A 22,144-nucleotide genomic window follows, 5' to 3' on the forward strand; every position below is an offset into this window, starting at 1 on the left:
GACAAACAAAATGTTAGCCGCTCCACGAAAGTGAAATCCATAGCTCCCCTTACCCCGACGGCCGGCCATCACTCCAAATCCCAAGCCCTCTCCAGGAGATTTCGTAACAGGTATCCCCCTTACCTTCTATTGCATGCTTGAGAGGCTTGGAAGTGGAGCGCCGGTCCCTCCATCCGGGCAAGTGGCACATTAAGATCTTGGTGGAACCTCCAAATTGTCGAAGCAAAAGACTTCCTTGTGATTATGCGGCTAACAAAAAGCTTTATTGATCAATAAGGCACAAAGTGAGCCAAACCTGACCCCAGCAGAGCTGGGCCCAGTAAGACTGCTCAATACAAATCAAACCTAGTATTTTATACCCTTAACCAAACAAGTCTGATGTCAGGGCAAGAAATCAAAGTGAACTTCAAAGGGAAACTGCTATCAGCAAAGAAAGAAACAGGTATTAGGGAGTAGGAGCTTCAGCTCAAAATAGTTCATTAACGCATTCCAACAGCTCATCCTTCTGACTTTTCTCACATCGGTGAAGATCAGTTCACTCTCTAGTATACGTGAATTCACTCTCTAGTATATCTCAAATTGCCATTTCACTGCTGCGTGTAGCCGCACGGCAGTTACTTCGGACTAGTGGAATTTCAAAATGGCGATATTTAAATCCTGGGCTTCATTTGCAACTCCGGTTGCCTACATTACCAACCCTAGTTCGAACTAGGGTGGTTAGTGTAGACATACCCACAGAGATCTATAAACCCATGCCTGGCGTGGAGGAGGCACAGAAGGCAGTGGTACGTCCTCCTCCGCCTCATAACACAAGCACTAGGGGTTGCCAAATGAAATTAGTAGCGCACAGGTTTAAAACAAGCCAAGGAAGGATTTCCAGAGGGGAGGGGAAGGCAGGGCGCCCCGTGCGATGCTCTAGAAGAAGCTGTTCGGTCGGAGCACTTGGCTACAGGGATGCAGGGGAGCTCCCATCTTTGCTCCAGGCTTCCTGCCATGGTCAGCAGCAAGCCCCAGCCCTGAGGGCTTCCCTCCCTCACCATTTCAGAGGGGTGTGAGGGGCTGCAACCACACGTACCAGCTCCGTTGCTTTTCCTGCTTCCCTTGCCTAGGGAGTGAGAAGAAGCACCACGCCTGCTGCCTCCCTTCTCTGCATCACCCTCTTCCCCAAGCCTTTCCTCACCCCTGTCCCTGACTCCTGCCCCTGCTAGATCTCCTCACCCCCCAAGCTCCTGCCCTGACTCCTGCTACACCCCTCCACATCCCCCCTGCCCTGAGTCCCCAGCCACCAAGGGGGGGAAGCCGCTCTGTGGAGGATGTGGGGGGAGCTGCACTCAAGATTTCAGGGTTACAGGGGATTACCCAGAGCAGTAGGGGCCAGGAGCAGGAAAGGGAGGCAGCAGAGGCAGTGGGGGGCTGGGCCCACTTTGCACTCACTGACAGCAGCTGGGTGCTAAGCAGGCAGCAGAGGTTGGGGGAAGGGTGCACTTGGGTTGGGGAAGGGCAGTGATAGGATGGGGGGGCAGTTATTCTAGGTCTTGCACTCCCCTATAGAAGTGGCTTCCCAGGCTAAAACCTGTGGTTGGGCTGGCTGGGGGGTGGGACTGGCTCCTGGAGCTGGCAATGGCACACACACAACGGGCAGCTACGTAGGGCACTATGAAGGTTGGTGCCCTTTAGTGGCACCCTACCCAGCTGTACATTTGTGTATTGGGAGGGACAGTCCTGGATCCACCACGACACTTGGGACATTGCTCCCTGGGTCAGCGTCTCTGGCCGTTCAAAATGTTCCCCTCACGTCCCGGCTGAATTTGTCTGGGTGCAACTTCTGTTCCCTGGCTCATGTTAGACCTTCTTCAGCTGGACTGAAGAACCCCTTGTTCAATATTCGTTCCCGTCTGGATACGGACAGCCTGGGATCGAGTCACTTTCTCTTTGTTCAGCTACATGGATTTAGCCCCTAGATCTCTCAGCTCTTGTTATGAAGCAGGTTTTCTAATCCAGAAAAAGGAGGCCCAGAATTCACTTGCCATAAAGCACAATTTTGGGACCAAAAAGAAACTATTAGTTCCAGTGCACAGAATTCTTCCTCCAGGCAATATCAACATTCCGGGCCCTGCATCCCCAAAAATTGGCCCTACTGGGTACAACTCCTGGTGGGGAGGACTGGAGGGATGGGGCTAGTCGTTTGGTTCCGCTCCAAGTGATCGGTGGTGTGGGGGTTGCGAGCACGTTGTCGGTATCTCAGAAACTCTTCCTCCATGGTGAGGTAGAAGATGGGGTTGAGGCAGCTGTTGACGTATGTCAGGACGTAAGTAAATGCGCAGCCTATTTCCAGAAAAGGCCGAGAGGGCATAGCTGAGAGCTGCATGAAGAAGAAGACGTGATACGGCAGCCAGCACAGGATAAAGGTCGGGATCAAGCCGAGAAGGATCTTGAGCAGCTGGGTGGCCTGGATCAGCCGGTTCCTTCCCCGCCTGGCAGTGTGAATGACGCAGAAGGTTGGGATCACACTCAAGGCTAATGGGATGAGAAACCCAGTCAGGAACTGGATCGTGATGGCGACCTTCGCCCTCTCTAGATCCATTTGGAAACTCATTCTTGTGCTAGGAGGTGAGAAGAGGGATTCCCAGAGGTCACTGTACCGCCAGCTGAACCCAACAGACAGGACTAGTGTGCCCAGAGCCACCCAGCGGGCCAGGGAGGCCGTGCAGCATTTCTGGGCCCACTCAGGCCGTGCCACGAGGATGCAGCGATGGACGCTGATGTCCATGAGGAGAAAGGCGCTGGAGAACATGTGCATGGAGGTGATGGAGCTGCTCAGCCTCCAGGCCCAGTCTACATGCCGAGAGAAGATGAGGATGAATCTGAGGGTCAGGCAGAAGATGAAAATGAAATCGCACATGGCCCGGTTCAGGAACCAAATGGCGCTGGCCGTCCTTTCCATACGGCAGCCGGTGACAAAAAGAACGTAGCCATTCAATGGTAGCCCAGCGAGGAAGGCCAAACCATAGAGCACCAGGATGTAGTTTGGGAGGAATTCCATTCTCAGAGGAGCTGCTGACACAATATGGCCCCCTTCTCCTCAGGGCTGGGCGGGGGCGGGGCAGATGCTGGGCTGTCGAGAGGAAGGGAGAGCAGTGAAAAGGGCTGCAGGACAGGGACAGAGACAGAGGCAGCGTTTCTAAACTCCCAGTCCCTGGGCTGAGCTGAGGTGGGATCGAATCCTTGTGGGCCGATGGCCCCAGTGGTACAAAGCCCTTAGATGCATCGAACCGCAGGGTGAGCAGGGGACCGAAAGGGTCGACTCAGGGTTGCTGCTGAGATGCAGGGTTTGTTTCCTCTGTACCCAGCCCCAACGGGTTTTGGTTTTACATTGGCGGGAGGGGTGGTTTACAAGCCCAGTTTCAGGAAACTACTTTAGCTTCTTTCTGATCATTTGTGTTTCGAAGCCAGGGGAGGGGCGAGTTGCTCAGATGCAGAGACAGAGCTCTGGAGACCTCCCCCCCCCCCCCCCCCCGAGCCTCGCTTAGCCCTGGCCCACACTATGGACAATCATAGAATCATAGAATACTAGGACTGGAAGGGATCTCGAGAGGTCATCGAGTCCAGCCCCCTGCCCTCATGGCAGGACCAAATACTGTCTAGACCATCCCCGATAGACATTTATCTAACCTACTCTTAAATATCTCCAGAGATGGGGATTCCACAACCTCCCTGGGCAATTTATTCCAGTGTTTGACTACCCTGACAGTTAGGAACTTTTTCCTAATGTCCAACCTAAACCTCCCTTGCTGCAGTTTAAGCCCATTGCTTCTTGTTCTATCCTCAGAGGCCAAGATGAACAAGTTTTCTCCCTCCTCCTTGTAATACCCTTTTAGATACCTGAAAACTGCTATCATGTCCCCCCTCAATCTTCTCTTTTCTAGACTAAACAAACCCAATTCTTTCAGCCTTCCTTCATAGGTCACGTTCTCTAGACCTTTAATCATTTTTGTTGCTCTTCTCTGAACCCTCTCCAATTTCTCCACATCTTTCTTGAAATGTGGTGCCCAGAACTGGACACAATACTCCAACTGAGGCCTAACTAGCACAGGGTAGAGCGGAAGAATGACTTCTCGTGTCTTGCTCACAACACACATGTTAATGAATCCCAGAATCATGTATGCTTTTTCTGCAACAGCATCACACTGCTGACTCATATTCAGCTCCTGGTCTACTATAACCCCTAGATCCCTTTCTGCCTTACTCCTTCCTAGACAGTCGCTTCCCATTCTGTGTGTGTGAAACTGATTTTTCCTTCCTAAGTGGAGCATTTTGCATTTGTCTTTATTAAACTTCATCCTATTTACCTCAGACCATTTCTCCAATTTGTCCTGGTCATTTTGAATTATGACCCTATCCTCCAGAGCAGTCGCAACCCTCCCAGTCTGGTATCATCTGCAAACTTAATAAGCGTACTTTCTATGACAATATCTAAATCATTGATGAAGATATTGAACAGAGCTGGTCCCAAAACAGACCCTGCGGAACCCCACTTGTTATGCCTTTCCAGCAGGATTGTGAACCATTAATAACTACTCTCTGAGTATGGTTATCCAGCCAGTTATGCACCCACCTTATAGTAGCCCCATCTAAGTTGTATTTGCCTAGTTTATTGATAAAAATATCATGCAAGACCGTATCAAATGCCTTACTAAATTCTAGGTATACCACATCCACCGCTTCTCCTTTATCCACAAGACTCGTTATCCTATCAAAGAAATCTATCAGATTGGTTTGACATGATTTATTCTTTACAAATCCATGCTGGCTGTTCCCTATCACCTTGACATCTTCCAAGTGTATGCAGATGATTTCCTTAATTACTTGCTCCATTATCTTCCCTGGCACAGAAGTTAAACTAACTGGTCTGTAGTTTCCTGGGTGGTTCTTATTCCCCTTTTTATAGATGGGTACTATATTTGCCCTTTTCCAGTCTTCTGGAATCTCTGCTGTCTTCCATGATTTTCCAAAGATGATAGCTAAAGGCTCAGGTACAGGATGCATTTCACCAGGCCCTGGTGACTTGCAGGCATCTAACTTTTCTAGGTGATTTTTAACTTGTTCTTTTTTTATTTTATCTTCTAAACCTACCTCCTTCCCACTAGCATTCACTATATTAGGCATTCCTTCATCAGACTTCTCGGTGAAGACCGAAACAAAGAAGTCATTAAGCATCTCTGCCATTTCCAAGTTTCCTGTTACTGTTTCTCCTCCTCACTGACCAGTGGGCCTACCCTGTCCTAGGTCGAATTCAGCCATGTTCAGCGGCTTCAGCTCTGTTCATCGTTACTCGGCTTTTCGCTCCCTTCGACATCCCTTACGCCTCGTAGGAGCAGTGCTACCGCCCTCGAGCAGAGCGCCCCTCTCACGGGCTTCACTAGACCGGCTGAATTGAACCCCGGCAGTTTAACAGCAACAGGTTCGATCTCTGTCATGTAGACATGGCCTAAGAGTCCCAAATTCTCTTTTTGCTGTTGATTTCCCAAAGGGGCTGGCAACTCTCTCTCTCTCTCTCTCTCTCTCTCTCTCTTTTTGAGAATTTAACCAGTGACCAATCCTCCCTCTCCCCCTGTCCTTTAAAAAAAAAAAAGGGGGATTTCCCGGCTTTCAACAACACTGACAACAAACCAACCCCCGGGCAGTGCACAGAGGAAAGGGGAGGCCCCTAATGCCTTTTGTCTAATGAAAGGCTGTTGCAAGAGACAATTTGAGTGGCTGGACAGGGAGTCAGGACTCCTGGGTCCATCCCGGACTCTGCCACTGAACCACTCAGGGAGCTTGGCCCAGTCATGTCACAGCCTTGGGCCTCAGTTTCCCCTCCAAACATTTGCTTGTGCAGCACCCCTTGAGATGGGACCCCTGAGCACACACAGTGTCACTCAACACCCAGCGGGACGGGGTCTCATGACCTTTCACCAGAGGAGGCAACTAATGTCAACTGTCTCTAGCCAGTGGGATGAGAGGAGTGGAGGGGGCAGGAGAACGGAGGAGATTCAGGGGACTGCGGGGGGCGGAGAGGGCAGAATGACACCCTGTGGGGCAGCTGGAGGGTTTCCCTAATTTCCTTACCTGTGACTTGAGGGAACGCAGCGTCTCCGAGTCGAGCCCGGTCCCAGGTCCCCCACACGACTCCTGCAGCTCACCCGGACTGGCTCAGCAGGAAGCCGTGTGTGTGGGTGTATCTGGGAGGGTGAACAATGCGGGGAGACCACAGGATGTAGCTGGTACAATCACTTCTGCAAAGCCTGGAAGGCCTCCAATGGCCATGGCTCCATGCAGCTGTCACATGAATCACAAGCCCACAGCGAGTGTGCCGGGGAGCCAGCAGAGATCAGGGACGGAGACCAACATGTCCAGCCAGCTCCACCAGGTGAGGTCCCAGGAGCAGAGACCCCAGCTGGGACTTTGCCTCCTCCAGTTCCCTCCAGGCTGCGGAAGGAGACCAGAGCTTGGCTGGGATTCGGCTACATGAGATCTGAACCCGGCCTCTGCTGCAGGGACCTTTCCCGTGGCCCACCCAGTGCTAAGGAAACCCTCATGCAAGGCTAGAGATCACACAAACCACAGCTCAGGATTAATGGCCAGGATCCCAGCCCCTATATCCCTGTTATGCCTGCTCCCCTTCCCCCGCACTCTGACTTCGCCCTGCACCTGGGAGTGGGGAACTGCAGTTGTGCATTGCAGTGCACACGGATTGTTACTCGTCGTTCTGAATTCATGTGCCTAGTGAGGAATCCATTTCTCAAACACCAGTTCCTCAATCTCATTTGGTTTCTGTTTTGTCACATGCTTGCTGACAGGTGTTGCAAAAATAATGATTGAAATTGGGATTATATTGTGTTAGTTTGACAAATAAATTATGTGGAATTTTGGAGAAATTTTAAAATATTATACGCAGCAGGTTTGATTTTTTTTTGTAGAATTTTTAATTTTTCAAGCAGAATTCCCCTGCCAGGTGTTTACTCTGCTCTATGCAATATATTCCACAATGGCCTGGTAAAATGGGAAGGCAAAACATCTGTCAGCACCTGTGCACAGGGACACTTGTATTTCTAGCTCTCATTTGGCTCACAAGTCGTTCTGAAGTGTGGAGAACCTTGAGGCTGCGCAGGAGAAGTCAGGGTATGTCTAGACTACATGACTCTGCCAACAGTGGCATGTAAATTAGACATACCAACATAGTCAATGAAGCGGAGATCTAAATATCCCCCACTTCATTAGAATAAAAATGTCTGACACATTGTGCCAGCTCAGCTGTTTGTCGGCACAATGCGGAAGTCAAGACGGGGATCTGTCGAAAAGGAAAGTCTTTGTGGACCAATTCTGTAAACCACGTTTCACGAGGCATAAGGGATCAGTCGACAAAGGCTTTCCTTGTCAACCGATCCCCGTCTTGACTGCCACGGTGTGCCGACAAACAGCTGAGCCAGCACAACGCGGCGGCCATTTTTATTTTAATGAAGCGTCGGCAGAGGCATGTAATCTAGACATACCCTCAGAGTCCTGAGGGGAACAGGAATCCGGGTAGATTAAGAGCCACTGGTCCTCAGGGTCTTTGCCCGCTGAAAGGACTTTGGGGCAGGGGAGCAGATTTGGGGGTCCATGGCAGAGTTCACCCCAGAATGGAAGCTAGGAGGTTGACTCTCACTTGCTAATCTACGTGCTGGAGGAATCAGATGCTGCATCTCAGAACTGATTCCTCACGACACCCCTCCACACCTGCGGCCCCCCTCCAGGGAGCTGTCCTCTCAAGGGCAGGGAGGAGCAAGGGGGGAGGTGGCTGAACAGGGTGGACAAGCTCAGGAAGGCGACTCTGCAAAGCCCCCGAGGTGGCCAGCTCCATGCAGGCCTCAAACAGCTCGGCCCAGCACTGGGCCCTCTCGTGACGCAGGGTCTGAGAGACCATCTGATGTCGCAGCACCCGGGGCAGCCGCAGCCCCATAGCAGGAGCTGAGCTGAGCCGGGGCCCTGTTGCTGTAAAACTCCAGCTCGCTCACACTTGGGGAGCCACCAGACCCTACTGGGGACATTAAAGGAAAGCTGGGTCTGGGGTGATTTGTGGGGCCCACTGCCCTTCAGCCCCGCTCACCCATGAATGACCTTGCCAGGTGGTGGGAGTCACAAGTAACCCCCCCGGACAGGCTGGAGCTCCCAACAGGGGTCTCTAGCCAACCCCCAGCTCCCTGCCCTACCCCCAGAGCTGCCCAATGTGGTCCTGTTCCAAGCCTGGCCAGGGGCACCTCAGTGCTTAGCCCACAACTCCCCCGACGGGGGGAGTCCCCCCCACAGCTGTGGGAGCTGGTCTGGGGTTTCCCACGCCCTGAGACCGGACCACATAGGGGAGCCAATGGCGAGCAGGGTGATTAGCTGCAGCCAGAGCCGGGCTGCGGCGGGGAGCAGTGGGGGTCCCAGCTGGCACCTGGGAAACAGAAGGGAACTCGCAGGCTGGGGGCTGCAAACAAACCCAGATTTGAACCGAGCCGCATCCCCCGACAGGCGGGGACCAGCCAGGGGCAGATCCTCAGCCGACAGCCTGGGACTCTCCTCCGGCCAGGACACCCGCCCCCACCCAATGCCCTGGTGCCCAGATGTGTCTCCAGGGGCTTGCTTGGGGGGGGGGGGTCCCAGTCATGATGTCACTTCCCTTCTCTCTAGCTACTCTCAGTTGGCTGGAAGGGCCCTTTGCTGTGAGGTGGGGCAGGCTGTCCCTCGGTCTGTGCTCTGAGAAACCCCCCTTGGCTGCAGCTCCGGGGGCGGGGGGGAGGATTCTCTGGTGGGGGCCGATGAGCCCTGAGTTGCCATCTGGCTGCTCCAGCCTCGTACCTGATGGGCTGGTTGTGGGTGTTCCAAGAATCACAACTTATTTCAGTAACACACACGCAGCAACACTGCACAGCCTCACCCACAAGGAGAGCGCAGCTACAATCCAGCAGCGTTTTCATGTTCATCGGATGAAGACTCTCAGAGGGACTCCTCCCATGGCAGTCTCAGTACAAAACACCCCACGATTACATGACACTGTGGAGGTGGGGGCACCAGGGTGCTGTTTGGGGGTGCTCAGTGCCAGAGACACCCCCATTGTATTTAAAGCCCCCAACAGATAAAATCACCTCACCCCATTGGCCTCCACAACAGGACTGGATATTCCTTCCTTCCCATTTGTTTCAGTGCAGTTTTCCAGCCTCCCTGACACTTACAGTTTGGCTGCAGCATTCGCCTGCGTCTCATTTTTCTCAGCCTCTCCGGTCCTGGAATCAGATGCTAAGGTGGGAATTTCAGCTTCCTTGGTTTTCAAGTAAGTATCTAGCTTTTATCATTGCAAAGAAACCCTTGAAATACCCTGCCCACCCCCAAAGAATCAGAAAGACCCAAACAACCCACAGGCCCTTTTGAACGCACCTCCCGATGTTTTCAGGGGCGGCTGGTGAGGTTCGGTGGCTCAGGCTTGGCCATGAAGATGCTGGACTAGATTTTTCAAAGTGTCAAAGGGAATTAGGCACCACATTTTCCTTCTGAAGGCCAATAGGTGTTAAGCCCCTAACTCACACAGGAGCATTTGAAACCCCTACATTGATTGAATCCCATCGTGTGCAGGCCGGCAGCGAAACAGGGACAATTGTAAGTGTCGGTGCACAAACGGCAGAGGTCTAACGAATCAATTGGGTGAACTCGAGGTATGAAAAGAAGAGATGGGTGAAACAGACATCAGAGAAACTTGGTGGATTGTGGATGGTCAATGGGACAGGGTAATACCTGGGTACCAATTATATCGGAAGGGCAGAAGAAGCTGGGCGGGGTGGGGGGTGCTGTATGCCTATATGTGAAAAGAGCAGCGAATCAAATTAAGTAGGAATTTTAAATGAACCAAACTGGAGCATGTGCAACCCAGGCATCTAAGTGGGGAGCTTTCTCTTGAAGAGACCCCAGTGGGGAGGTAGGAGTGAGCTGAGTGTTACTGGGCACATTTAGCCTCCACACCCAGAAGTTTCTGGAGTTGGGGGGGAAGTTTGGGGTTAGACTCCATGAGGCAGCAGACACGGCAGGTGCTTTTCTATGGGCTGGGTGAGCTGGGAGCAGGGCAGGCTCAAGGTTTTGACACCCCCACCCCTCCACAAAAAACAAACAAACAGGAAAAAAAAAGGGGGGGGAAATTCTGTTGAAGGAAAAAAAAGGGGGGGAAGGAGACCAAAGTTGTTGAGCAAAAAAAAGACCCAAATCTTAAGCCCAAAAACAAACTGCATGTCAGGGATAGAAACAGGGGAGAAGTTGAACACTAAGACTTGCTTCCCCTTGGTCTTTTGGCCGGTAGCCATTTTGTGCCGGCAGCCTTGTGGAACCAGGTAAGCATGGGGGCTGGGGTCGGGGCACTGAGGGTTTGGGGCCCGGGGAGGGCTCGGGGCAGGGGGGGAGGCCGGGTGCTGAGTGTTTGTAGGGTTGCCAGGTGCCCGTCATTTTCACCTCCTGAACAGGGAAAAAACCAGAAAATACCTGACATCTCAGGTGTCCGGTAGTCTCTGAATTTTTTTACCAGACAGGAGGCAAAAATGCCGGACTGTCTGGGTGAATATTGGACACCTGGCAACCCTAGGCGGGAAGGGGGCATCCTACCTGGGATTTCCACATGATGTAGGCGGAGGGGTGGCTGATGGCCGGGTCCAGGCTGTGAGTCTGGTGGAGCGGAGCCTCTGCTTGGAGTGGAGAGGCCCTTGGAGGAGGTTGCGGCCACCAGGGAGGAGCAGGACGCAGGAGACAGGGTCGGCCAGCAGGCGCACATGGTGCCAGAGCTGGCTGCGCAGCTGCAGCATCTCCCACGGCCCTTTAAAATTGGCAGGGCAGGACTGGGCATTGCCATGGGTGGCGTTGGCTGCTTAGCGACTGCTGGGGTGAGGAGGAGCAGGAGAGGAGACGGGGCGGCCAGCAGGCTGCGGATTCACATTGATGCCAGCTAGCTGCGCAGCCACGGCATTTCCCACGGCCCTTTAAAATCGGTGGGGTGGGGCTAGGCATTGCTGGGGGTTGGGGCCGGCTGCTTATCTGAAATGCTGCCCCTGGCAAAGTGCCGCCCCAAGCACCTGCCTGATTTGCTGGTGCCTAGAGCCGGCCCTGGCTGGGAGATGCTGAGGGAGGAGCAGAGAGCAGGCTGCTGTTCCTCTCTCTGTAGCAGGTAGGGTATGTCTAGACTCCATGGCTCCATCAACAGAGCCATGTAAACTAGTTTATCCGGCATAGGCAAAGAAGCGAGGATTTAAATAATCCCCTCTTCATTAAAATAAACATGGCCGCCGCGCTGTGCTGACGATCAGCTGATCTGGCACAGCGCCGCAGTCGAGACGTGGATCTGTCAGCTGGGGAAGCTTTTGCCGACTGATCCTGTAAACCATCTATGGAGCCATGTAGTCTAGACATACCCATAGTGATGTTGTTAACCCTTTACCAGAGATCATGGGCCATGCTAAATTATATGGGAGGGGAAATTCCCTCTTCAGTGCTAATTGTCTGCCCTAATGCTGGTTTGAGTTTAGCCAAACTCTGGTAGTTCCCTTTCTCAGTCAGTCAGATTCATCAGCTCCTCTGTAAACCTAGCACTGAGGGAAAAGCCATTTCTGTTGTGTTGTTCTCCATGTTTGTATTGTCTTGTAACGGGTATGTCTACGCAGCAAAGTTATTTCGAAATAACAGCCGTTACATCGAAATAACTTTCCTAGCATCTACACAAGCCAACTGCTATTTCGAAATTAATTTGAAATAGTGGAGGGATAATTTCAAAATTGGAAAACCGCATTCCATGAGGAATAGCGCCAATTTTGAAATTGCTATTTCAAAATAAGCGCTGTGTAGATGCTTATTTTGAAATAGAGGGCCTCCGGCCCTTCCCAGGGTGCCCTGCTGTCTGCCATGGCCACAAGGTAACTTCTGACCTGATACAGTTCTAGCTAGCCTTAAATGAGAGTCAGCATCCAATCAGTGTGGACGCGCTATTTCGAAATAGCAAAAAGATATTTCAAAATGCATTTTGTGTGTAGACGCGCTATTTTGAAATTAGATATTTCAAAATAATGCTGTAGTGTAGACACACCCAGGGTTTCTTTAAGTCTGTTCACTTGAGAGTTAACTGCCTGGTTAATCAGGGAGCAGGGCTGCCTAGCAGTGATCCACAGAAGGGGAGGAGGCTGCCTGGACTCCAACTGAAGATCCCTGCGAGCAAGTGGAGAGATGGTTCAGACTCAGCGTATGGTGCAGATTGGACGAGCAGAGGCACAAACCGAGACTTTGGTGAACTAAATCTGAGCTTTGGGGGCCTCCGACTTTTCCTGTTGTGTCCGTGTGGAGTGGACTGGTCACATTTTACTTCTGGTTTCCTCTTTGCTTCTGTTTGCTGTCACTATGGACAGTGTCTGTGGGTTCTGCCATAGGCGTGTTCTCTTGTAAGAATTAGATGATTTGTTTCTTTACTTTAGTTTCTATTGGAACTTGAATGTAAGGAGGCTGACACTGGACAATCCTTGCTGAAATTCCTTACAGACTGAGCTGTGGGTCTCCAGTACTTTCTACGGGACTGGGGATTTTTTAGACACTGGAGAAGGGCAGTTAAGTCTGGCCCATCGAAGGTTAAATCTTAGTTATAATGGGGGATTTAAACTATCCCCATCTTGACTGGGGACACGTCACTTCAGGACGGGATAGTAAGGGAAAGTTTAATTGACTCCTTCTGGGAACAGCCTTTCCTGGCACCCACATGGGGAGGGGCCATTCTTGCTCAGCGGAGAGCAGGCTCTGGTCCCAGAGGTGACAACAACTGCACCATTTGGGAACAGTGACCATCAGATAATTAGATTTAATATCCCCAATGGCAACAAAAACACCTCAGCGGCCCAGCACTGGGGCATTTAATTTCAGAAAGGGGAACACCACAAAAATGAAGCAGTTAGTTAAACAGAAATTGAAAGTTACAGGCTAAAAGTGAAATCCCTGCAAACTGCAGGAAAAAATGTTGAGTATGGGGTGTGCATGGGGGAGGGATATCTCAGTGGTTTGAGCATTGGCCTGCTAAACCCAAGATGGTGAGTTCAACCTTGAGGAGGCCATTTAGGGATCTGGGGCAAAATTTGTCAGGGATGGTACTTGGTCCTGCTGTGAAGGTAGCAGACTGGACTCAATGACCATTCAAGGTCCCTTCCAGTTCTAGGAGATGGGCATCTCCATTCATTATTGTGTTGAAACGCACCACGCTAGAGGGTCAACTTAAATGTTTACCCCAAATTAAAGGACTCAAAAGGTAAAAGCAAAAGAACGTGGAGTTTGTCAGAAGCAGGAAGCTGATAACCAGCCAGTGAGGCCACTGGACGATTGAGATGTGAAAGGACGATAAGAACATTCAGAGAAAGGACATGGATTCTTTGCATTGGTCTCCAGGACTGAGGGTGTAAGGGAGGTTCCCTCACCTGAGCAGTTCCTTTTAAATGATACATCTGAGGAAAAGTCTGTGACTCAGGCGTCATTAGAGGAGATAACAGAAGAAAGTGATGAGATCAATACATCACCAGGAGCAGACAGTATTTCTAAAGGAACTCAACAGTGAAATTACAGACCTGCTCGCTGTGGTTGTAACCTGTTACTTAAATCCCCTTCTTTGCCAGATAACTGGAAGGTAGCGAATGTGACACCAGTTTTAACAAGGGCTCTAGGGGTGATCCTGGCAATTACAGACGGGTAAGTCTAACGTCAGCTTCGTGCAAACTGGTGGAAATCCCAGTTAAGAGCCGACTTGTCAGACACAGTGATAAACACAATTTGTTGGGGAAGATTCAACATGGTTTTTGTAAAGGGAAATCCTGCCTCACTGATGTACTCGAGTGCTTTGAGGGACCCAAAAACACGTGGACAAGGCGGATCTAGTGGATTTTGCATATACGATGAGACACGGTGGGAATGTGCCCAGCCTGGTTTATTGTAAGTGAAGCCCAGTCTCCAGTGCCCTGGCGCAGACGTCTACAGTTCTACTAGTACCTGAGTACCCCTGACAATGGACTGAGTGCAGGCAGTGGTGGGGTTTCCCGCTGCCCCTGGGCTGGACAAGGGCAGCTCCTCTGAGATCCATGGTTAGACCTAGACACAGACAAGTTACACCTCGCTGCTGATGTGTCAGGGTGCTGACGTCGTTAGATGCCACCCAGTAACTTGTACATGGGAGTTGGACCTAAGCATCTCTGTCCATCACTCTGTCATGCTGGCCCTGTCCTGAACCAGGGTCAGGGTGTGTCAAGGCTGTTCCCCATTCTGGCACAATGAATGCAGAAGTGGGGGCCCACAATTGCACCTGAAAACCTGATCTTCACAGGCTTTGGTACAAAACTTACTCCCAAATCCTAACACCCGGACTTTGGGAAATTAAAAACAAAAAGAAAAACACTGCCACCTCCCAAGTATTACAAGAAAAAACAGGGAAGAGATCGCTTGAGAAATCTCAGCCCCAAAGTAAAACCAGACTTAAAAATTCACCATTACCAGGTTTAGTGGAAAAAGAAAGAACTATTATTTGCAAAACAATTCCCCAGTTACAAGCATGGTATGAATGCCTAAATGGGAAGAGCCACCAATTAATATCCTCATGGAGGATTCCCCCATGGGCCAAAACTTAGTTACAAAAGAGAGGAAAAACCATTTCTAACAGCACAGACATCAAATCCAAATTCCCAAACTGAAAACAATAAAACGTGACAGATTTATCTAGACTTGGCCCTACTTACACATAATGAAGAGTCTTTTTCTTGGAAACAGACCTGTCTTCTGTCTCCCTCGGTATCTAGAGAGCAAACTGGCTCAGAGACAAAGGAGGGAAAAGTTAAAAATTCCTTTGTCTCAGTTTGAAATCCCTACCTGCCTGACCATTGGCTGACTAGGTTAACCGCTTAGTCCCCAGGCTGCTAGTCAATCGTCATGGTTACGACAAGGTGTCACTCTTATCTGTGAGGAGTGTGTTGGTCCCAAGATGTTTCTGAGCCAGATGTTCTGGTGCCACCCCTCTGGACTGTTTTCGGCCTGTGCCTAGTACATCTGAGGCATGGGTATTTTTGCAATATCAGCCCGGTTCCTGATGGATTGGGGGAGACGGGCCTGCCTCTTGCTTAGAGCTCAAGTTTGCTTTGTATCAGCAAAATTGTGTCTGCTTTCAGCTAGGCCTCAGGCCTCACCCCTGGCCTGACAGAGCTCTATAAACCCATAACTGGCGTGGAGGAGGTACATAAGGTGGTGGTACGTCCTCCTCCTCCTATGGGTCGCCAAATGAAATGAGTAGGTGGCAGGTTTAAAATAAGCCAAAGGCGGGATTTCCAAAGTGGAGAGGAAGGCAGGGAGCCCGTGCGGTGCTCCTGCAAGAAGCGGGCTGGTTATTCAGGACACTCGGCTGTAGGAGGGATGCTCCCAGCCTGGCTCCATGCTTCCTGCCATGCTCAGCAGCAGGCTTCAACCCTGAGGGCTCCCATCCCCCACCCTCACCATTTAAGGACGGTATGAGGGGCTGCAGATGCACGTACCAACTCCCTGTTGCTTTTTCTGCTTCCTGTGCCTAGAGTGAGGGGAAGTACCGAACCTGCTGCCTCCTTCCTCTGCCCTGAGCCTTTCCTCACCTGTGACCCTGACTCCTGCCCCCTCTAGATCTCCTCACGCCCATGTTCCCCCCTGACTCCAGCTACACCTCCTCCCTGCCCTGAGTCCCCAGCCACCAAGTGGGGGAAGCCGCTCTGTGGAGGATGGGAGGACTGAATTCAAGATTTCAGGGCTGTAGGGGGTGGCCCCAGAGCTGTAGGAGGCAGGAAAAGCGAAGAGAGGCAGCAGGGGTTGGGGATCCTGTGGGGATGGGAAGTCTGGGGGGGCTGGGCCCACCCTGCATTCACTGACAGCAGCAAGGTGTTGAGCAGGAAGGAGAGGTTGGGAGAAGGGTGCAGTCGGGTTGGAGCAGGATAGGGACAGAGCTGGGAGGTATACCCCCCACGCACACCCTTCGAGGGTGAAGTCCATTGGGGGGACTGGCTGGAGGATGGGGATGGCACCTAGAGCTGGCAATGCCACACACACAGCGGGCAGCTACGTAGAGCACCATGAAAGTTGGTGCCATTTGGTGGCACCCTACCCAGCTGCACATTTGTGTATTGGGAGGGAGCGTCCAGGATCCACCACGAACCTTGTGAAATTGCTCCCTGGGTCAGTGTGTCTGGCTGTTCAAAACATCCCCCTCATGTCCAGGCTGAATTTTTCTAGGTGCAACTTTGACATTCCAGGCCCTGCGTCCCCTAAAATTTGCCTTACTTGGTGCAGCTCATGGTGGAGAGGGCTGGAGGGATGGGGCCAGTCGGCTGGTTCTGGCCCTGAGTGGTCGGTGGTGTGGGGGTTGCGAGCACGTTGTTGGTACCGCAGAAACTCTTCCTCCATGGTGAGGTAGAAGATGGGGTTGAGGCAGCTGTTGACATACGTCAGGACACAAGCAGATGTGCTTCCTATTTCCAGAAGAGGCCGAGGGTGCGTAGCTGAGAGCTGCAAGTAGGAGAAGATGTGATAGGGCAGCCAGCAGAGGAAAAAGGTTGGAATGAAGCCAAGAAGGATCTTGAGGGGCTGGGTGGCCTGAATCAGTCGGTTCCTTCCCAGCCTGGCAGTGTGAACGACGCAGAAGGTTGGGATCAGGCTCAAGGCTAATGGGATCAGAAACCCGGCCAGGAACTGGATAGCAACTGCGGCCTTGGCCCTCTCTATATCCAGTTGCAAATTCATGCTGGTTCTGGCAGGTGGGGGGAGGGATTCCCAGAGGTCACTGTACCGCAAGCTGAACCCGGCAGACAGGGCCCATGTGCCCAGAGCCACCCAGCAGGCCAGGCAGGGCGTGCGGCGTTTCTGGGCCCACTCAGGCCGTGCCATGAGGATGCAGCAATGGATACAGATGGCCATGAGGAGGAAGGCACTGGAGAGCATGTGCAGGGAGGTGATGGAGCTGCTCAGCCTCCTGGCCCAGTCTATGTCCTGGATGAAGATGAAGGTGAGTCTGACGGGCAGGCAGAGGATGAAGATTAAATCGGACACGGCCTGGTTGAGGTACCACACTGCGCTGGCCGTCCTCTCTGTACGGCAGCCAGTGACAAAGAGGACGTAGCCGTTCAATGGCGCCCTGGCAAGGAAGGCCAAGCCACACAGCACTAGGAAGAAGACCAAGAGAAACTCCATTCTTGGAGGACCTGCTCTCACAATATGGCCCCCTTCTCCTCAGGGCTGGGCGGGGGCGCGGCAGACACTGGGCTGTCGAGAGGAAGGGAGAGCAGTGAAAAGGGCTGCAGGACGGGGACAGAGAGACAGAGGCGGTGTTTATAAACTCCCAGTCCCTGGGCTGAGCTGAGGTGGGATCGAATCCTTGTGGACCGATGGCCCCAGTGGTACAAAGCCCTTAGAAGCAGCGAACTGCAGGGCGAGCAGGGGACAGAAAGGGTCGTCTCAGTGAGGTCACTGCCAAGATGCAGGGTTTGTTTTCTCTGGACCCAGCCCCAAATGGGTTTTGGTTTTACATTCGGAGCGGGAGGGGTGACCCAGCCAATTTCAATAAACCATTTTAGCTTCTTCCTGATCATTCATATTTCGAAGCCAGCGACGAGGCAGGAGGGGCGAGTTGCTCAGACACAGAGACGGAGCTCCGGAGACCTTCCCTCTTCCCCTCCACTGCCCTCCCCTCCGAGCCCTGCTCAGCGCTGGCCCACACTATAGGACAAGGTTGAATTCAGCCATGTTCAGCAGCTTCAGCTCCGTTCATCTTTACTCAGCTTTCAGCTCCCTTCCACTTCCGTTACTCTGCGTTGGAGCAGGGTTACTGGCCTCGACCGGCACGCCCCTCTCAGGGGTTTCACTTGAGCGGTTGAATTGAACCCCAGCAGATTAACAGCAACAGGTTCGATCTCTGTCATGTAGACATGGCCTAAAAGTCCCAAATACTCTTTTTGCTGTTGGTTTTCCAAAAGGGCTGGCAAATCTTTCTCTTTTTTAAGAATTTAACCAGTGACGAATCCTCCCTCTCCCCTGGCCCTTTAAAAAAAAAATTATAGGGATTTTCAGGCGTTCAACAACAGCAACAGCAACAGCAAACAAGGCCCCGGGCAGAGCACCAGAGAAAAGCGAGGCTGTTAACACCTTTTGTTTAATGAAAGGCTTTTGCAAGAGTCAATTTGAGTGGCTGGACGGAGAGTCAGGACTCCTGGGTCCATCCCAGACTCTCCCACTGAACCGCTCAGGGAGCTTGCCCAAGTCACATCACAGCTTTGGGCCTCAGTTTCCCCTCCAAACATTTTCCTGTGCAGCACCCCTTGAGATGGGACCCCTGAGCTTGGACAGTGTCGCTCAACACCCAGTGGGACGGGGACTCATGACCTCTCACCACGGGACAAAACTAATGTCAACTGTCTCTAGCCAGCGGGATGAGAGGAGTGGATGGGGCCGGAGGAAGGGGGTGATCCAGGGAATAGCTCTGGGGGGGAGGGCAGAATGACACCCTGTTCCCTCATTTCCTTACCCGTGTCTTGTGAGGATTCAGCGTCTCCAAGTCGAGCCCTGTCTCAGGCCCCCACACAACTCCTGTAACTCACCCAGACTGGTTCATCTGGCAGCAGGAAGCCGTGTGTGTGGGTGTATCTGGGAGGGTGAACAGTGGGGGGAGACCACAGGATGTAGCTGGGTCTGATCACTTCTGCAAAGCCTGGAAGGTTTCCAGCGGCCATTGCTCCATGCAGCTGTCACGTGAATCACAAGCTCATGGCCAGGGGGGCAGGGCAGCCAGCAGAAAGCTGGGGCTGAGACCAACACGTCCAGCCATCTCTCCTGGGTGAGATCCCAGGAGCAGAGACCCCAACCCGGACCTTTACCCCTCTGATCATCCCCCAGCTGGGGCAGGAGACCAGAGCCTGGCTGGGAATTGGCCGCATGAGATCTGAGCCCTAAGGAAACCTCCACACTGGGCTAGAGACCACAGAAACCAGAGCGCAGGATTAACAGCCAGGATCCCAGTCACCATTTCCCTATTCTGACGGCCCACTTCCCCAGTCTTTGCCCTGCTCCTGGGAGTGGGGCACTGCAGTTCTGCATGGCAGTGCACACGGACTGGCACTCGCCATTCTGAATTCATGTGCCTGGTGAGGAATCCATTTCTCAAAGCCCAGTTCCTGAATCTTCTTCGGTTTCTGTTTTGTCACATGCTTGCTCACAGGCGTTGCTAAAATAATGATGGAAATGGGGGCAGGTTATATTGTGTTCGTCTGACAAATAAAAGATGCAGAATTTTGCAGAATTTTAAACTATTGGGTGTGTCTAGACTACAGGGTTTTGTCGACAAAAGTCCACTTTTGTCGACAAGACTATACACTACCACGGAGTCCTGTCAACATAATGTCGACAGAAATCGGAAGTTTTGTCGATGACAGTAAACCTCATTCCATGAGGAATAACACCTTTTGGCGACAGAGTTCTGGCAACAGAAGGCGTTATTGCATCTACAGTGTCCTTTGCGTCTACACTCTCATGTTGACAGTGGCTTGCTTTGTCTACAGAACAGGATGTAGTCTAGACGCTCTTTGTTGACAGAAACTTTGTTGACAGTATCTGTCGACAAAAGCCCGTAGTTTTGACGTACCCATTTTGTGCAGCAGATCTAATTTTTTTTCTCGTCGAAGTTTTAATTTTTCACACAGAATTCCCCTCCCAGGTATTTACTCTGCTCTATGCAATATATTTGACAATGGCCTGGTAATACATGAAGGCAAACCATTTGTCAGCAGCGGTGCCCATGGACACTTGTATTTCTAGCTCTGATTTGGCACACAAGTCATTCTGAAGTGCGGAGAACCTTGAGGACAAGTCAGAGCGCTAAGAGAGGAACAGGAGACTGGGAAGATTGAGAGCCACTGGTCTTCAGGGTCGTTGCCCGCTGATAGGGCTTTGGGGGAGGGGTAGATTTGGGGAACCATGTAGGATTTCACCCCAGAATAGAAACTGGAAGGTTGAATCTCACTTGCTAATCTATGTCCTGGAGGAATCAGACCCGGCATCTCAGAACTGATCCTCTCATGACACATACCACACCCGCGGCCACCTCTGTGGAGCTGCCCTTTCGGGAGCAGGGTGGACCAGGCGGGGAGGTGGCTGAGCGGGGTGGAGATGTTCATGAAGGGATTCTGGGAAGCCCCCGAGGCGTCCGACTCCGTGCAGGCCTCAAACGGCTCTGCCCAGCACTGGGCCCTCTCGTGACGCAGATGTGGCCACATCTGGGGCAGCTGCAGCCCTAGAGCAGGCGCTGAGCTGGGGCCCTGTTGCTGCAATACTCCAGCTCTTTCACACCTGGGAAGGCACCAGACCCAGCTGGGTGGGGGTTGATTTGTGAGGCCCACCACCCTTCAGCCTCCAGGGGGTGGGAGACACGAGTCACCCTCCAGCCAGGCCAGAGCTCACAACAGGGGGCTCCAACCAATCCCCAGATCCCTGCCCTACCCCCAGAGCTGCCCCCTGCAGCTCTGCTCAGAGCCTGGCCTGGGGCAGCTCCGTGCTCAGCCTGCCCCTCCTCTGACAGTAGAGTCCCCCCCCAATCTCCCAGCTCTTGGAGCCAGCCTGGAGTATCCCAAACCCTGCGACCAAAACATGTGAGGGGGAGTGGTGGGGGAGAACAGGGTGACTAGCTGCAGTGAGAGCCAGCCCAGGGTGGGGAGCAGCCAGCGCGGGGTCCCAGCTGGCACCTGGGAAACAGAAGGGAACTCGCAGGCTGGGGGCTGCAAACGAAGCCGGATTTGAACCGAGCCGCATCCCCCGACAGACGGGACCAGCCGGGGGCAGATCCCAGCCAACGGACTGGGACGCTCCTCTGGTCAGGACACCCGCCCACTGCCCTGGTGCCCAGATGTGTCTCCAAGGGCTTGGTTGAGGGGGGTCCCAGTCATGACGTCACTTCCTCTCTTTCTAGCTCCTAGCAGTTGGCTGGAAGGGCCCTTTGCTGTGAGGTGGGGCAGGTCGCCCCTCGGCCTGTGCTCTGAGAAACCCCCCTTGGCTGCAGCTCCTGGTTCGGGGGAGTCTCTGGTTTGGGCTGACAAGCTCTGAGTCGCCGTCTGGCTGCTCCGCTGTCATACCTGAGGTTACGGCTGCACTACGCACTTTGCTGGAAGAGGCAATGCAAATGAAGCACGGATTAGCATTTTCTCATGCTTCATTTGCATAATCTCTTGCAGTCCATTTTTGGGAAGAGGATTTTGCACAAAAACAAGCAGTGTGGCCTTTTTTTGTTTTGTTTCTGCGTAAGATCCCCAGGAAAGTGGCTGGGTGTGGGTTTCCCCAGTATTGCAACTGATTCAGTAACACAAATAGCAACACTGCACAACCTCACCCACAAGGAGAGTGCAGCTACAATCCTGCTTCTCGTTTTTCTCAGCCTCTCCGGTCCTGGAATCAGATGTTCAGGTAGGAATTTCAGCTTCCTTTGCTTTTCAGGTAAGTTTCTAGCCTCTCTCATTGCAAAGGAACGCTGGAAATAGCCCTCCAAGGAATCAGAAAGAACAGAAGAACCCACATGCCCTTTCAAACTCACCTCCTGATGTTTTCGGGGGCAGCTGGTAACGTTAGGAGGGTCAGGTTTGCCTATGAAGATGCTGGACTAGATTTTTTAAAGTGTCAAAGGGAGTTAGGCACCAAATTTTCCCACTGCAGGTCAATAGTAGTTAAGTCCCGAACTCACACAGGAGCATTTGGAAATCTCTAAATTCATTGAATCCCATCGTGTGCAGGCCGGCAGCGAAACAGGTACAATTTTAAGTGTCAGTGCACAAACAGCAGAGGTCTAATGAATCAATTGGGTGAACTCAAGGTATGAAATGAGGAGTGAAGCAGGCATCAGAGAAACTTGGTGGAACCTGGATGATCAGTGGGACAGGGTAATACTTGGTTACAAATTATGTTGGAATGCCAGAACAGTCTGGGTGGGGCGGGGCTGTATGTCTATATGTGAAAAGAGCAATTAAGTAGGAATGTTAAATGAACCAAACCAGAGCATGTGCAACCCAGTCACCTACTAGGGAGCTGTGTCTTTAAGAGTCCCCTG

The 22,144-nt window shown here is 52.2% G+C and overlaps 2 protein-coding genes across 2 annotated transcripts; both read right to left on the minus strand.

The window, feature by feature from the left end:
• Positions 1-724: 724 nt before the first annotated feature.
• On the minus strand, positions 725-7,387 carry LOC102455685 (C3a anaphylatoxin chemotactic receptor-like). The gene is made up of 2 exons (XM_075907786.2): positions 6,112-7,387; positions 725-3,115 (listed from the first exon to the last, which is right to left on the minus strand). The coding sequence occupies exon 2, from the start codon at positions 3,041-3,043 to the stop codon at positions 2,135-2,137; it is 909 nt and encodes a 302-aa protein (XP_075763901.2). The 5' UTR covers positions 3,044-3,115; positions 6,112-7,387; the 3' UTR covers positions 725-2,134.
• A 90-nt stretch (positions 7,388-7,477) lies between these two features.
• Positions 7,478-18,703, minus strand: LOC112544231 (chemerin-like receptor 1). Its single transcript, XM_075907384.2, has 2 exons — positions 18,584-18,703; positions 7,478-17,325 (listed from the first exon to the last, which is right to left on the minus strand). Exon 2 carries the CDS (start codon positions 17,251-17,253, stop codon positions 16,261-16,263), a length of 993 nt encoding a protein of 330 aa, XP_075763499.2. The 5' UTR covers positions 17,254-17,325; positions 18,584-18,703; the 3' UTR covers positions 7,478-16,260.
• Between the last annotated feature and the right edge of the window lie 3,441 nt (positions 18,704-22,144).

The sequence above is a fragment of the Pelodiscus sinensis genome, chromosome 22, assembly GCF_052426305.1.
Source record: "Pelodiscus sinensis isolate ZL-2025 chromosome 22, ASM5242630v1, whole genome shotgun sequence".
NCBI classification, from domain to species: domain Eukaryota; kingdom Metazoa; phylum Chordata; order Testudines; family Trionychidae; genus Pelodiscus; species Pelodiscus sinensis.